This window comes from Hypanus sabinus, chromosome 2 (assembly GCF_030144855.1).
Source record: "Hypanus sabinus isolate sHypSab1 chromosome 2, sHypSab1.hap1, whole genome shotgun sequence".
Lineage (NCBI taxonomy): Eukaryota > Metazoa > Chordata > Chondrichthyes > Myliobatiformes > Dasyatidae > Hypanus > Hypanus sabinus.
This window is the reverse complement of record NC_082707.1, coordinates 67,616,683-67,631,174: the sequence shown is the minus strand read 5'-3', so window position 1 is coordinate 67,631,174 and position 14,492 is coordinate 67,616,683. Positions and strand designations below refer to the sequence as shown.

The 14,492-nt window shown below is 40.4% G+C and overlaps 1 protein-coding gene across 2 annotated transcripts in view; it reads right to left on the bottom strand.

Annotated features, from left to right (window-relative positions):
* LOC132379622 (ephrin type-A receptor 4) overlaps nt 1-14,492 on the bottom strand; it is a 126,232-nt gene that overhangs the window by 55,326 nt on the left and 56,414 nt on the right. For both annotated transcript variants that reach the window (XM_059947758.1, XM_059947766.1), the window contains exons 4-5: nt 12,998-13,153; nt 2,063-2,398 (exon numbers count right to left, since the gene is read on the bottom strand). In XM_059947758.1, the coding sequence (XP_059803741.1) occupies nt 2,063-2,398; nt 12,998-13,153 (492 nt within the window). The remainder of the gene's footprint in view (nt 1-2,062; nt 2,399-12,997; nt 13,154-14,492) is intronic.

Here is a 14,492-nt window from a genome sequence, read left to right as displayed (position 1 = left end):
AAATATACAGTTTAAGGCAGTAAAATCCTTTGTAACAAACTTGAGATCATAAAGGACACTTTATAAACATAGCCTCATTTTTGTCTTAAATTCTGCAACTTAGTACATTAAGATAACCAACACCAAGAACATTTAAATCGGAGCTTTGTAATACAGAAATGCGCTCAACTGCCTGTTTCCATTATATAGATGCCTCACATTTTCTCTCTCCTAAGCTCTTCTTAAAAATATCCTAGTATGAATTCAGTTATCTATCCTTTTCTATTCATTATTCTTCTGGTTTGGTTAGATTTTAGAACCCAACCCCAGCCCATTAGCAAGTTTAAAGTTGTTCCTCTTAAAGACTACTGTAAGACGGAAGAAACGACTTCCTGTAGATGTAGTTATTAATCTGTTATGAAAGGTTAACAAAGTAATTCCCGTTATTTTGCAGAGTCCTTGTAACAGTATACAAGGGAACTTTATAGATCTTTTGATAAGAAAAAATAAGCCAGAAGCCAAATTCATCAGTAACTTAATTCAGTGCTGGTTTTTTTTGAGTATGTCTGGGTATACTTAATATTTCAATTGCACTATTTCCTTTAATAGTTATTGTGTGACATTATGTGGAAGTCAAAACAGCCAAATTTATGAGTTCCATTTTATCAAAAATCAACAGGAAGCAAACGTTGTAGAGAACACAATACTTATGTGAAACTGTTTCAGAAATTCAGTCTACACCATATTTCTGGAAGGCTGTTTTCTGTGGTTGTACTTCTCGGCTATAAGCAAAACCTTTCTCCTTGTTTCTTGCAGAAAGGTTGGAGGGGCGTTGAGGGAATTTTGATACAAATCATCAACTGTTTGATTTCTTTAATTCACTACTTACGTGGGAAGACAGCTGATTTTTAAAAAGTCTGAATTTCATTCCCAGAATGAGAGATGGACAGCCTTCTGTAGAGTTATACTTGATTCACTTTAAATACACAGCCAAAGGTTCAGTTATCAGCTAAACAGTTCCATTGTCTCAAAAATAAAACTGTTTTGTTGTATTAATCAAAATAATGTGTACCTCAAGTAGTAATTACTAGCTGTATTCTAGCCACATCTAGTGACTGCCGCAATCCAGCTAATAAAAGATATTAATGGTTGCTTAAGGAGCCACACTTGCAGGACATGCTGGCAAATGGAGTTTAATATAATTGCACTGGTTTGAATTTTCACAGTAAATTACATAGAGGATGGAAGATAATTGAAATGTTTTGTAAATACGCAGACTTATATTGTTATACTGTTTGTCCTGCTGGAAGAAAAGCATAAGGACAATTTTACCAACTTAAACTGTTATTTTGCTACTCAAATATGATTCAAGCAGAAAAATTCTGACGTCCACATACGCTATAGAAATAACCTACTTAATTCTAGCTACAGCCCTGTAATTGTATTGCCGCTTGGTGATTTTAAGTATGGGGCAAACAATTAGGATTCTAAATATAGCATAGATCATGAATTCTTCTTGTATGTTATAGGTCAAAGTTCACTTTATTGAATTGCCAAATACAACTTCTACAACTCGCTCACCCTGCGAGTCCACAGAGCCAAGTGAGTTCGGCATGGTCCTCAACCGCTCAAAACCAGTTTCATTTGTCTCTATTAAATGTCTCTGCTGGCTAATATGGTATAAGTTTTTGGAAATGACACTGAGATTAATGGTAGGAAGCTGCTTCTAGTTGACGATCTCACAAAGATACAAATTGTAAAAGTGTAACTGATGGAAATGAGACAAAAATATTCTGATGCTTAAGAGTACGATATCATGGGATTGAAACTGACCCACAAGAGCTGGACAACACAACAAGCCCCTAATCTTGCATCTAATCTGTGCTCTACAGGATATCAGGAAAACTGGTACTGTAAATGGTTGCTTGAAATGGGATGATATCCATGACGGCCACATAAACATTAAAGACAATAATTCAATTTGATTTGAATGTTTGTAAAGTGAGTTCTCACATCTCAGACTTAAATGTTTACATAAAAGGGCAATAACTGCTGCATTTATTGTGTCATTTCATCCTCTTACCTGCCTGATTGGTTTTGACAGTGACTGAGACAGACTGGTCATAATTTGAATTCTGTCTTGTGACTCCATTTACAGCAAAAACTTCGAAGGTGTAGTTAGTGTGAGCTTGAAGATCAGTGATGGAGACCTTGGTATTTTTCAAGCCTGTTTGCTGGGGGATGAAATGAATCCCACTTCCACATGGCCGGCAGCGGCTAAGATCACTGGTGCACTTCTTACAGACAACGTTGTACGTAACGTCGTGCCTGCCTCCGTTGTTCTGAGGGGGACTCCACTCCAGGATGACTGATGTCTCATTAATGTTTGAAATCAGGTTCAGTGGAGCAGAGGGTGGTCCTAGTTAGAAAGGAGAAATCCAGTGAATGACAACTTTATTGTGCTGAAAAAATTGAGTACAATGTTCAATCTACTTAATCCTTTCCAAGACATCTCTAGGGCATTTAATGAAAACAAATCACTATCAAAATAATTTAAAAGATAGACATGAACCATTTTTTGAAACCATCTTGGCTGCTATACTTCCTTCATATTAATTCATATTAATTCAGTTATCTAGGATTACTGATGTTTTATATAATAGCCATGGGCAAAAAAACAGGCCTTGAATGTAATCTGCTTCACCAGCATCAGCACTAACCGCTGGTTTTCTATATTGAAGATTTTTTGCAGAAATTATAGTTCTGTTGTACATGTCTTGTAGTATCACACACAATAAATTACTTCTTACATATTGAGGTCAAAGTTGATTTCATAGCATCCTGCACATTTATCTTGGTTCAGATGTAACAACTGATTGCCATTAGTAAACTCCATGCCTTTTTGATAGTAAGCAATAAACTTTCAAGATACTCAACACACCAGTTCAAGAATCACTTTTCAAAACATCAATTAAATGATCACACGGTTAATTACTTACAAGGAAATGGCTCTGACGGATTAGAAGTCTATTGTGTGCAATGGACTTCTGGGAGTGGATCATGACAACTCTGTGCTCATCTGAGAAAATGGCCCACATCGAACAAGAGTTGCTTGGAAGCAAAAGTCAGTAACTATTATGTGGGGCAGGGCTCGATGTTCATGTCTCTAAACAGGGAACCAGTGAGGCATAAAACCATGCAGTAGATGCTAGCAAGTGCTGAGGAGCAGTGTACTAAAGAGAGACATGGTTACACAACAAAATGGAAGCATGAAGCATGAAGGGCATTTTGCTTTCTCAGAAAGAGGCAACCATTTCCTTTCTAAATGAGCTAGAATAGTGTTCATTGCACATTACAAGTGCCTCATTATTAATTTGATATAGTTTTAAAATATGTAGCAAATAAATCCTCCCATTAGTTTTCTTCCATTGTTGGATGGTGTTAGATTAAGGAAATTAATCTTATTTACATTTCCTAAGAAAACTAGTCAGATTCTTTACTAAGCCCGTGAAATAGTACAGTTATATTCAAAACAACTTTGAAACACCATAACCAAGTCTCATTAGAAAACAGAAACCTGTTGGAATGGAATCATGCACTTAGACTGAGCATTTATTTGGAAAGGAAATACATACAGTGCAGCGATGAAGTAAAAGTTAGAATCCTAATTAGCTTGATTTTCTAGGGCTAATTTTGCTCTTGATGAGAATACAGTTAATTTCTCGGTGCATAATTACACTGCATCCCATTATTCAAATGCAAATCTCGCATTAGTGGTAAAAGGTTACATGGAACGGGTAGGTAAGTAGAATTGAGGCCATAATCTCATTGAATGGCAGAGCTTGTTCAAAGTGTCAAGATTTAACTTCTGCCCATAGCTCGTATGTTTACATGAAAACATGTCCTTTTAGTTAATATAATGTTTAACACTTTATTTACTGGGGAATAATGTGTGCTGAAGCTGTGCAATTTGTTTGCTCAGAATCATAATGCATTGGGAAAGACGGCATGAATGTCAATTTCTCTAACTTCCTGTTACTTCTGTCCCTCCTCCTTCCACTCCCCTTTTAACCTTATCATCTGCCTATCACCTCACCCAAGGGCCCCTCCTCCTTCCGTTTCTCCCATGGGCCACTCTCCTCTCATATCAGATTCCATCTTCTTCAGCCCTTTACCTTTTCAACCTATCACCTCCAAATTTCTCACTTCACCCCCTCCAACCCGGCTTCACCTTCCGCCTCGAACTCTTTGCTCTTCCCCCCAACCTTTTATTCTGGCTTCTTGCTCCTTCCTTTCCAGCCCTGGTGAAGGGTCCTGGCCCGAAACGTCCACAGATGCTGCTTGTCCTGCTGAATTCCTCCAGCATTCGGCATTAACCCTGTATTGCACATCAGTCAGAAAGGGCTCAGTGCCTCAAGGATCAAATCATCAGAGAGCAAGCTGAGGGATGGTAGACATTTCAGTGAGGTGGTTGGCTTCTACTTCTGGTGGTAGTGTTCGAGCTGCAGGTCAGGTGGGGTGGGAAGTTGAATTCTAGTTGTGGTGGTGTTGGAGTGGGGTCACAATCCAAGCCATTTTACTTTAGAATCCAAGAAAGACCTCACCAAGAAGTAATTTTTAACTAAAAGGGCACCCAACTGCTGCCGTTTGCAAGCATCAAGCAGAAAGTTGTGTTGGCAGATCCTCTTTAAATGTTGTTGAATTACATCTTTTGAGTGCAATGTGCACAAGTGAATTTCCCAGAAGAGTTGTTCAAAGATATACCCCATGCTGTAGATCAACACGCCATGATCAGTATGTTTAGTGTTGCTTGTCCATTAAAATCCCATTGTGAATTTGAATGTTATGTTACGATGTAGAATAGCTAGACTCTGGTTCCATATTAAAGATTAAAGATCAGTGAGAATAATGTGACTTTATTACTGGTATCAGATTTCATTGGGAAAGAAGGAAAGGTGATCAAAATGGAATGCTTTTATAAGGACACATTGCCTTCTTGCATTGGTGCTTTCAAACCTAAACACAAAGCAAGACAAACAGAAAAAAAATCTCTTCTTGCAGCAGCAATGTGCTGGAGGAACTCAGCGGGTTGTGCTGCATCTGTGGGAGAATGAGATTGTTGACATTTCTGGTAGAATTCCTGCATTAGGATTGAGGAGGGAGACAAAATGGCCAGTATAAAGCAGAGAAGGGGAGTCAAGTAAAAGGATTCCAAAGGAATTGGTGGATTAAGGAGGGCTGTAGGATAAGACCATAAGTTCATAAGACTTAGGAGCAGAATTGTCGACGTTTCGGGCCGAGACCCTTCATCAGGACTAACTGAAAGGAAAGATAGTAAGAGATTTGAAAGTGGGGGGGGGGGGGGGAATGCGAAATGATAGGAGAAGACCGGAGGGGGTGGGGTGAAGCTGAGAGCTGGAAAGGTGATTGGCAAAAGTGATACAGAGCTGGAGAAGGGAAAGGATTATGGGACAGGAGGCCTCAGGAGAAGGAAGGGGGGGGGGGGGTAAGCACCAGAGGGAGATGGCGAACAGGCAAACAACTAAATATGTCAGGGATGGGGTAAGAAGGGGAGGAGGGACATTAACGGAAGTTAGAGAAGTCAATGTTTATGCCATCAGGAGGAACATCGCTACATCGACAACTGCATTGGCGCTGCCTCCTGCACGCATGCTGAGCTCGTTGACTTCATTAACGTTGCCTCCAATTTTCACCCTGCCTTCAAATTTACCTGGTCCATTTCCGACACCTCCCTCCCCTTTCTTGATCTTTCTGTCTCCATCTCTGGAGATGGCTTATCTACTGATATCTACTTTAAGCCTATAAGTAGACTCTCACGGCTACCTGGACTATTCCTCTTCCCACCCTGTCTCTTGCAAAAATTCTATCCCCTTCTCACAATTCCTCCGTCTCCGCTGCATCTGCTCTCAGGGTGAGGCTTTTCATTCCAGGACGAAGGAGATGTCTTCCTTTTTTAAGCAAAGTGGCTTCCCTTCTTCCACCATCAACTCTGCTCTCAAACGCATCTCTCCCATTTCCCGCACATCTGTCCTCACCCCATCCGCCCGCTACCCCTCTCGAGATAGGGTTCCCCTTGTCCTCACCTACCACCCCACCAGCCTCCGGGTCCAATGTATAATTCTTCGTAACTTCCGCCACCTCCAACGGGATCCCACTAACAAGCAAATTTTTTCTGCTTTCCGCAGGGATCGCTCCCTACGCGACTCCCTTGTCCACTCATCTCCCCAGTCCCTTCCCACTGATCTCCCTCCTGGCACTTATCCTTGTAAATGGAACAAGTGCTACACCTGCCCTTACATTTCCTCCCTCACCACCATTCAGGGCCCCAGACAGTCCTTCCATGTGAGGCGACACTTCACCTGTGATTCGGCTGGTGTGCTGTACTGCTTCCGGTGCTCCCAGTGTGGCCTTTTATATATTGGTGAGACCCGACGCAGACTGGGAGACCGTTTCACTGAACACCTACGCTCGGTCCGCCAGAGAAAGCAGGATCTCCCAGTGGCCACACATTTTAATTCCACCTCCCATTCCCATTGAGATATGTCTATCCATGGCCTCCTCTACTGTCAAAATGAATCCAAACTCAGGTTGGAGGAACAACACCTTATATACCAGCTGGGTAGCCTCCAACCTGATGGCATGAACATTGACTTCTCTAACTTCAGTTAATGCCCCTCCTCCCCTTCTTACCCAATCCCTGACATACTCAGTTGTTTGCCTGTTCTCCATCTCCCTCTGGTGCTCCCCTCCCCCTTTCTTTCTCCCGAGGCCTCCCATCCCATGATCCTTTCCCTTCTCCAGCTCTGTATCACTTTCGCCAATCACCTTTCCAGCTCTTAGTTTCATTCCACCCCCTCCGGTCTTCTCCTATCATTTTGCATTCCCCCTCCCCCCACTGCTTTCAAATCTCTTACTATCTTTCCTTTCAGTTAGACCTGACGAAGGGTCTCGGCCTGAAACTTCAAAACTTCAACAGTGCTTCTCCTTATAGATGCTGTCTGGCCTGCTGTGTTCCACCAGCATTTTGTGTGTGTTATTTGAATTTCCAGCATCTGCAGATTTCCTTGTAGGAGCAGAATTAGTCATTTAGCTCATCTGCTCCACCATCCCATCCTGGATGATTTATTAACCCTCTCAACTCCATTCTCCTCCCTTCTCTCCATAACCTTTAATACCCTGACTAATCACAACCTCTCGAACTCTGCTTTAAATACACTCCATAACTTGGCTTTCACAGCTGTCTGTGGCAACGAATGCTACAGATTCACCACCCCGGCTAAAGAAATTCCTTTTAACCTCTGCTCTAAATGGACAGCTCTCTATTCTGAGTCTGTGTCTTCTGGTCCTTGACTCACACACTATAGGAAGCACCCTCTCGACATCCACTCTGTCTAGGCCTTTCAATATTCAGTAGGTTTCAATGAGATTTCCCCTCATCCTTCTAAATTCCAATAAGTACAGGCCTGGAGCCATCAAACACTCCTCATATGTTAACCTTTTCATTCCCAGTATTATTCTCGTGAATCTTCTCTGGACACTCTCCAATGCCACCACATCTTTTCTTAGAAAAGGGGACCAAAATTTATGATTGGTCAAGGCATGAAACGATATGGAGGGAAGGTGGGAGATTGGGACTGAGAGGAAAACTGGATCAGCCATGATGAAATGCGGCAGCAGACGTGATGGCCAATTGGCTTAATTCTGCTCCTGTATTTTATGGTCTTAAAATTGCTCACAATACTCCACCAATCCCTGATAAAGCTTTAGCATTACATTCTTGATCTTACTTTCTGGTCATCTCACAAATGAATGCCAACACTGCATTTGCAAGATGACAGGCAGCAAATGGGAGGTAAGCAGGAGTGGAACTGGAAGATAGTGACAAGTGAAAGATAGATGGAGGCAGACAAGAGAAGAACGGAAAAAAATAAATAAAAACAAATGGAGCTCAGTGGAGGAGAGGAGTGTGAAGATATGAGACAGCTGCTGGGAAAATGTACAAAGCAGTACCAGTGCTAAATTTAGCTAATTACTGTAAGGAGGTGAAAATGGTAATGACAGTTAGAACAAGATGCAGAATGGAGGGGGAGAGGTGGAGCTAGCATGTGGAGTGGGTGGATGACCACATTGGGAGCACCAAATGCAACAGACAAGGTTGAAGGAGATGCATGTGAACCTTTGCCTCATCTCACCCAGAAGGACTGTTTAGTACCCCCAATATTTTTGAGGGAGGAGGCGCAAGGACAAGAGTTCATCTACAGTGAGGGCAAGTGAGGGACGGATATTGATGGGTAAGCAGCCCACGTAATGTCAATCTGCCAGACCCCATTGCCCTGGTCTGTGGGTTTCATGACCATGTTGTGATTATTGCAAAATGAACGGAGGGCTGTGCATTTTGAGAAGGTGAGGTTGCAGTGGATGAGGGGAAAGGAAAAGTTGAGATAGCTGTTGTCATGGCAATAACTGGAGTCACTCCTTGCAGGCAGCAACAACTTGGGTTTATGATCTCCAATGCACGATTGCATCGCATGCTTCATTCTCATTTTAAGTGGTCTAATGAATGTGTTTAGAAGTCTAAACATAAATTTAGCAAAAATACATTAGCTTGTGTCATATAAATAGTACACAGTGGAACTAAAACCACTCTGATTTATTTTGAATGAATAGGGATATTGTTTGAAATGTTATCTTCCAGGAATCAATCCAATTTTAATGTGGTATAATATGCTTTAAAATAATGCTTTATTGGGCTCCAGATGGCTTAATGGGGAAAATTTGCATTTATATAGTGCCTTTCACAATCTTGAAATATCCCAAGGCCATTTGAAGCCAATTAGGTACTTTTGAAAATTAAGAACTGTGGAACAGTGCTGCCACTTTGAACAGTAAATAGTGAGTCATTAGGTGCAAGATTAACCCTCTAGCTGGTAATGAACCCCATATACTCTTGAGCCAGCTGCTTCCCACTGGCTCAAAGGTAAGATACAACTTGCTGTGCTAACTATAGGAGACAGACCATACGCGTACCGTACAGTAGTCCCAAATGGAAAATATATGATAATGATAGCATGTGACATGACCAACCAGGTTCACCTAGGAAAACTGCTCAGAATACAGCAGATGTGGGACATCTGGTTGGTGTGGAGGAAAAAAATGATACCAGGACAAGGCTGCAATCATTTTGTGCAAAAAAAAAAGTGTTCCCCCCCCCCATTAAAACATTTCTTCCTATCTATCACTCATCCCAATATTGGGGTTGACAGGTAGAAAGCTTGCTTTTGAGAGCAATTTTATGAATGGCTTCAGAACCTCATCACTTCTGGTTATTCTAACTTCTTATGGGGTTTTGGTGAGCAATTCAATCACATGATACATCTTTGTCAATATCAAAACTGAAAGGCATGTTTCCGTAAACATGAATGATACAAGCAATAGAAGTACCTTACTTTAATTCAAAGGATTGCTGAGGTTCTGTTTTGAGCAACGCACACAAAATGCGGGAAGAGCTCAGCAAGTCAGCCATCATCTATGGAGCAGAATAAATATTTGATGTTTCAGCTAAGACCCTTTATCAGGACTGGAATGGAAACCAGAATATGAGGGTGGGGGAGGGAATGGTGATAGGTAAGGAGGATGGGGCAAGGGAGAATGAAGTAATAAGGCTTTTTTTGTCGCTTTCCTGACAGATCCACAAATCACCCATGCTAACAGATTTCTTTCAACAGATATGGAAAGTGGTTAGTTTGCTGGAGGCCAGTTTACTCAAACACTGGTGCTCAAATTACATTACCTGTTAGCAACAGTTTCTCTGGCATTCTGCATCGCTTATCATTCTACATGAGACACAGACTTCCACTTAATGATTCAAGTTGGAGAGGAATAATAGATTCGTATCCAAACTTCAGAGACAAAAAAATGCATGCATGGATTCTGGCTATGAGCAGAAGCAGAAGGAAATCATTTCATCTAACATTGCTAGAGTCACTGTTGTAGGAAGTGAGCTACTGTGAGCACACTATGCAGCCAAGGGAAAGGTCACAGATGCTGAAAAGTTGAATACAAAGTAACCTGATGTTGGAATATACTTAAAAATGCTTACATTACCAAAATAACCGTATTTTAAGAACCAGTTTGTCTTTAAGAACAATAGAAACTAATGGCACACAAGGACGCTATTCAATGTATTAAGTCCATGCCAGCCAAAAATGTGCAATTTATATTAATCCCATGTACCAGCTTTGGCTCATAGTTTTGTATGTTATTATTCTTCATATATCCCTCCAGCTACTTTTTAAATGCAATGCAGGTTCCTGCCTTTTACATCCTTTTGGGAAGTGAATACAACCTCCTAATCTGAGAGGGAAAAAATATTCAAAACCTCCTTCTTTTGGGGAAAAAACCTTGTCTGCCCTCTAATCCCTCTACAAATTAATTTAAATCTATGCTTCCTGACTATTGAGCTCTTACTAAGGGAAATAAGCCCTTCCTGTTCACCCTGTCTAGGCCATGATAATTTTATACACCCCCACGAAATGTTTTCTAAATATTACCATCTCGTGTTAGCAACTTACTAGAGATTTATCTGATGGGTTCATACCAAGTTAATGTATTGGAATATGTTTATCAGACTGACACTTCATTTCTTGTCAAATAAATTCATGTTTGAATTTAATTACTGTGCAAACTATGGTTATTTTAGATCTTCTTTCTGTCTAGTGAGACAAAAAAGAAGCAGTGTGAATTCCAGACTAGAGTTCAGTTTAACATCTTGATGACTTTGGAGAATTATAAGGTTTTAGTCTCAACTTTCTTGGTGATCATACTGGCTTATTTTAGAAACCGGTTCCTTTGATTCAGCAGGTCCAGTGGCAATGAATTAACCTTCAGACACTTAATTTCCACACCCTGATTTAAAATTTCCAAGTCTGTAACATTTAAGCATTTTCTCTCACTCACTGGTATCTTTTGAGCCTCCAGAAGCTTCAACATACATTATAGGTACAGGGAATTCAATCAATGATACCCTTCAACAAGGGCTGGTTTATTGCTGCTTTCTTGGGAGACATTTGGGGCCCACCGAGTCAATGCTAGCCACCATAGCAATCCAATCAATTTCATTCCTCCACTTAATGCCACATTGACTACAACCCAGATTGACTCGATTGACCATTAACTCCTCCCCAGTTCTCTTACTAACCACCTCCACGAGGATATTTCATAAAGGCTATTAATCTACCAGCCCATCTTTGGGATTTTTGAGGAAACCACAGCACCCAGAGTCAAACCTAGGAGGGAATAGTTTCCTGTTGATGACTTTGTTTGCAAGCTACCCTGGAATCACTATTACGTGTTTTGTGGCCCAGGTACCTCTGACTGGCCTCTTGGCCACACTGAGTACTTTTATTTCTTTTATGTGCCGTTAAGTTTGCACCTTTTATACTTTTGTTTGATATTTTATTGTTGCAGTTTTTGGCATTTATATTTGTGTTATTAAGTGTTGTAATAAATATTAGATATTAAACTTCTTTTCTGATTTAATCTCCAAATCTTATCAAGACATTAACACGAGCTGCCATATTCTTGCTGATAAACTCGACGTCGGGGATCCAACTCGTGTCGACCTGATCAATAAGACAGTCGAGCCAGCCTAGGAAACTTCATTGCTGAAAATACTCGGGATTCTAGAGTCTCTATCCTAGGAACCTTAATGTTCACACATCTCCTGGAAACACGGCTCAGGTCTTAGTCATTGCCCAATATTTCCTGCAGGATTTATTCCACCCTAGTCTAGCCAATGCCCAGTTGCTCTTCATAGGCTCAAAATCTCAAAATCAATTCACAGGGGGAACACTTGAAATCCATACAGACACTACCAACGGTCAGAATCAAACCCAGGTCACTGGAGCTTTAAGGCACCACCTGCCATTCCTTTGCTTCACTACACAAGTTATAACACGTTCACTGTAGTTGTACAAGACATTGGTGAGGCTGCAGCTGGAGCTTTTAGTACAGTTGTGGTTACCCTGTTATAGGAAAGACATTATTACTAAACTGGAAAAGGTGCAAAGGACATCCAAGAGAATGTTGCCCTGAGGGCATGACTATGGGGAGAGATTGGGAGAGATTATTCCCTGCAACACAGGAGACCACATCGAGGTGTATAAAATCCTGAGAGACACAGACAGCACGGCTGTGCACAGTCTTTTTTGCCCCCGGGGAAAAGGAACCAAGAAATTGAGAACATGGGTTTAAGTTGAGAGGAGAAAAGATTTAAAAGGGACCCGAGGGGCAACTTGTTCACATAGAGGGTGGATTGTGCATGGAACGAGCTGCCACAGGAAGTGGTTGACGCAGGTACAATAACAACATTGATTTGAACAGGAACATGGAGAGGAAATGTTCAGAGGGATATGGGCCAAATGCAAGCAAATGGAACTACTTTTGATGGGCTTGGTCAACATGGGTGTTTTGCCAAAGGGCCTGTTTCCGTGCTGCATTACTCTATAAACGGATGATTTCTACATTAGCCATGAATGCAGCATAACTAAAGTATGAATAAGTCCCACTAAGAATGATTTCGAAAAACCACAAAAGCCTGAGAAATAGTTAACTTCTATGGTGGCCCTGAACTCTGAAGCGCCTATGTTTTGACAGTTCTGTCACACTTAAAAAAAATCTTCTTGTAAACCCTTGTATGACCATGTGATCTCTGTTATCTTCAGTGGTTCTTTATTCTATAACAAATCAGGGTTTTTTCTCATTACTTTATCCGACAATAGAGTGCTGACGTACAAACATACTACATTTACTGTAAAATTGAGTTAAATATATTGGTATTCATTTTGTTTTCCTGGTGGTGACAATCTTGTCAGATTTAAGTTTCATCAATATTAGCACGGTAATGCCCAAATCACTTTGTTCTGGGCAGAAAGGTGATCAACAAACATTTCAGAATACAAACACTTCGGGCAAATTGCAAATCAAACATGAAACTTACTTGTACAAGGCATGGATAAGGGATCATTTTCAGCTCTGAAGTAGCCCCTCTCACAGATGCAGTAGGTAGAAGCTTCATGAGTGGAATAGCTGTGTGGTGGACACTTTGTGCAGCCTGGATCTGTTGACAAGGCCTTGTAATATCCAATTTTACAAGCTGGAAGAAAGAATGGAAGTTTTATTGCGTTATTTATATAACTATGTGAACACTCCAGTGACATTTTTGAAGTTTTCACAGTAGGATAACACTTGATTTTTAATAGAAGAGAAATGGAGTGTTAGTGTAAATAACCAGGAGTGATGAGAAGGAATGCAAAACATTTACATGCCATCAGTTTTTATGTCTCAGATTTTATAGTTCTGCTGCTCTGAATACTACCAGTTTTTTGTAGCTAAGCAATATTTCTTTTTAACATTGGCAGAGAATTGAATATAAGTAAAAAAAGGAGAGTTAAAACACACGTCACGCAGACATTATAAACTCATTCTTTATGGTTGCTTATCCTCTGTGGTGGAGAAAGAAATTATCAAGTGTTTTAATTGATAGGATAAACTTCTTCTGATGGTACATGTATAGATTAACCAAACTATCAATCCACCTAAAGCCAGTTTCAAATCCCTAACTGAAGTGCCCAAGATTTATGGGGCCAGCATTATCGTACAAGGCTGGAAGATGCTTTTGACTGTAGTTTAGTTGGCAACTTCAAGATTTGCTGACACAAAATCATGAACCACAGCAGAGGATAATGTACAAGGGTCAAAGCGTCCCCTCAACATCAGACACAATCCCTAAAGCAAATATTATAGCTCAAGTGCATGAAGTGTCAGATTAAACAAATGGAAAGTGTGAAACACATTCTCTTATTAGCATTGACAGTTTCAAGCCTTAATTTTAACAGCTGTATTGCATTCCTATAGTCACATTTGCTCATGCATTCCCCATCACTCATTTGGTTGGTTCTCAAGAAAATAATTCAGACATGTAATTTGATACAATGTAACCTCTTTACTAATTGAATCCTACTGCCAAACTATTTTGACTAGACAAACTTCGTATGAATTTTAATAATTTCCTCCCATAGCCAAACTTAAACCAAAAATAAAAAGGAATGTTTTTATTAACCAAAGCCTTCAAATTCTAACTGAAACATTTCTTATATCATTGGAAAAGAGTGACCAGACTGCAAATGCTGGGAACTGGAATAGAAAATGCTGGAAATGCATCACAGATCAGAACGCGTCTGTGAACCGTGAGTGTTGAGGGTCTATTGGTTCCTCAGAGCTGTTCACAGGATGCAATGTATGCTTTACATTTTTTATTTTAAATACCAAGAAAGCTCGAAATCAAAGAAAAAAAATTAAGCTTCAAATTGTACATTTATTCAGCAATATTTATTTCATTTCCATTTCAAGTCAAAGGGGAAAATCCACACAGTTTGTCTTACTGCCAGTGTCTAGTAAAATGAGGGAAGTGACCAGTCAAGTTGCAAAGTAGC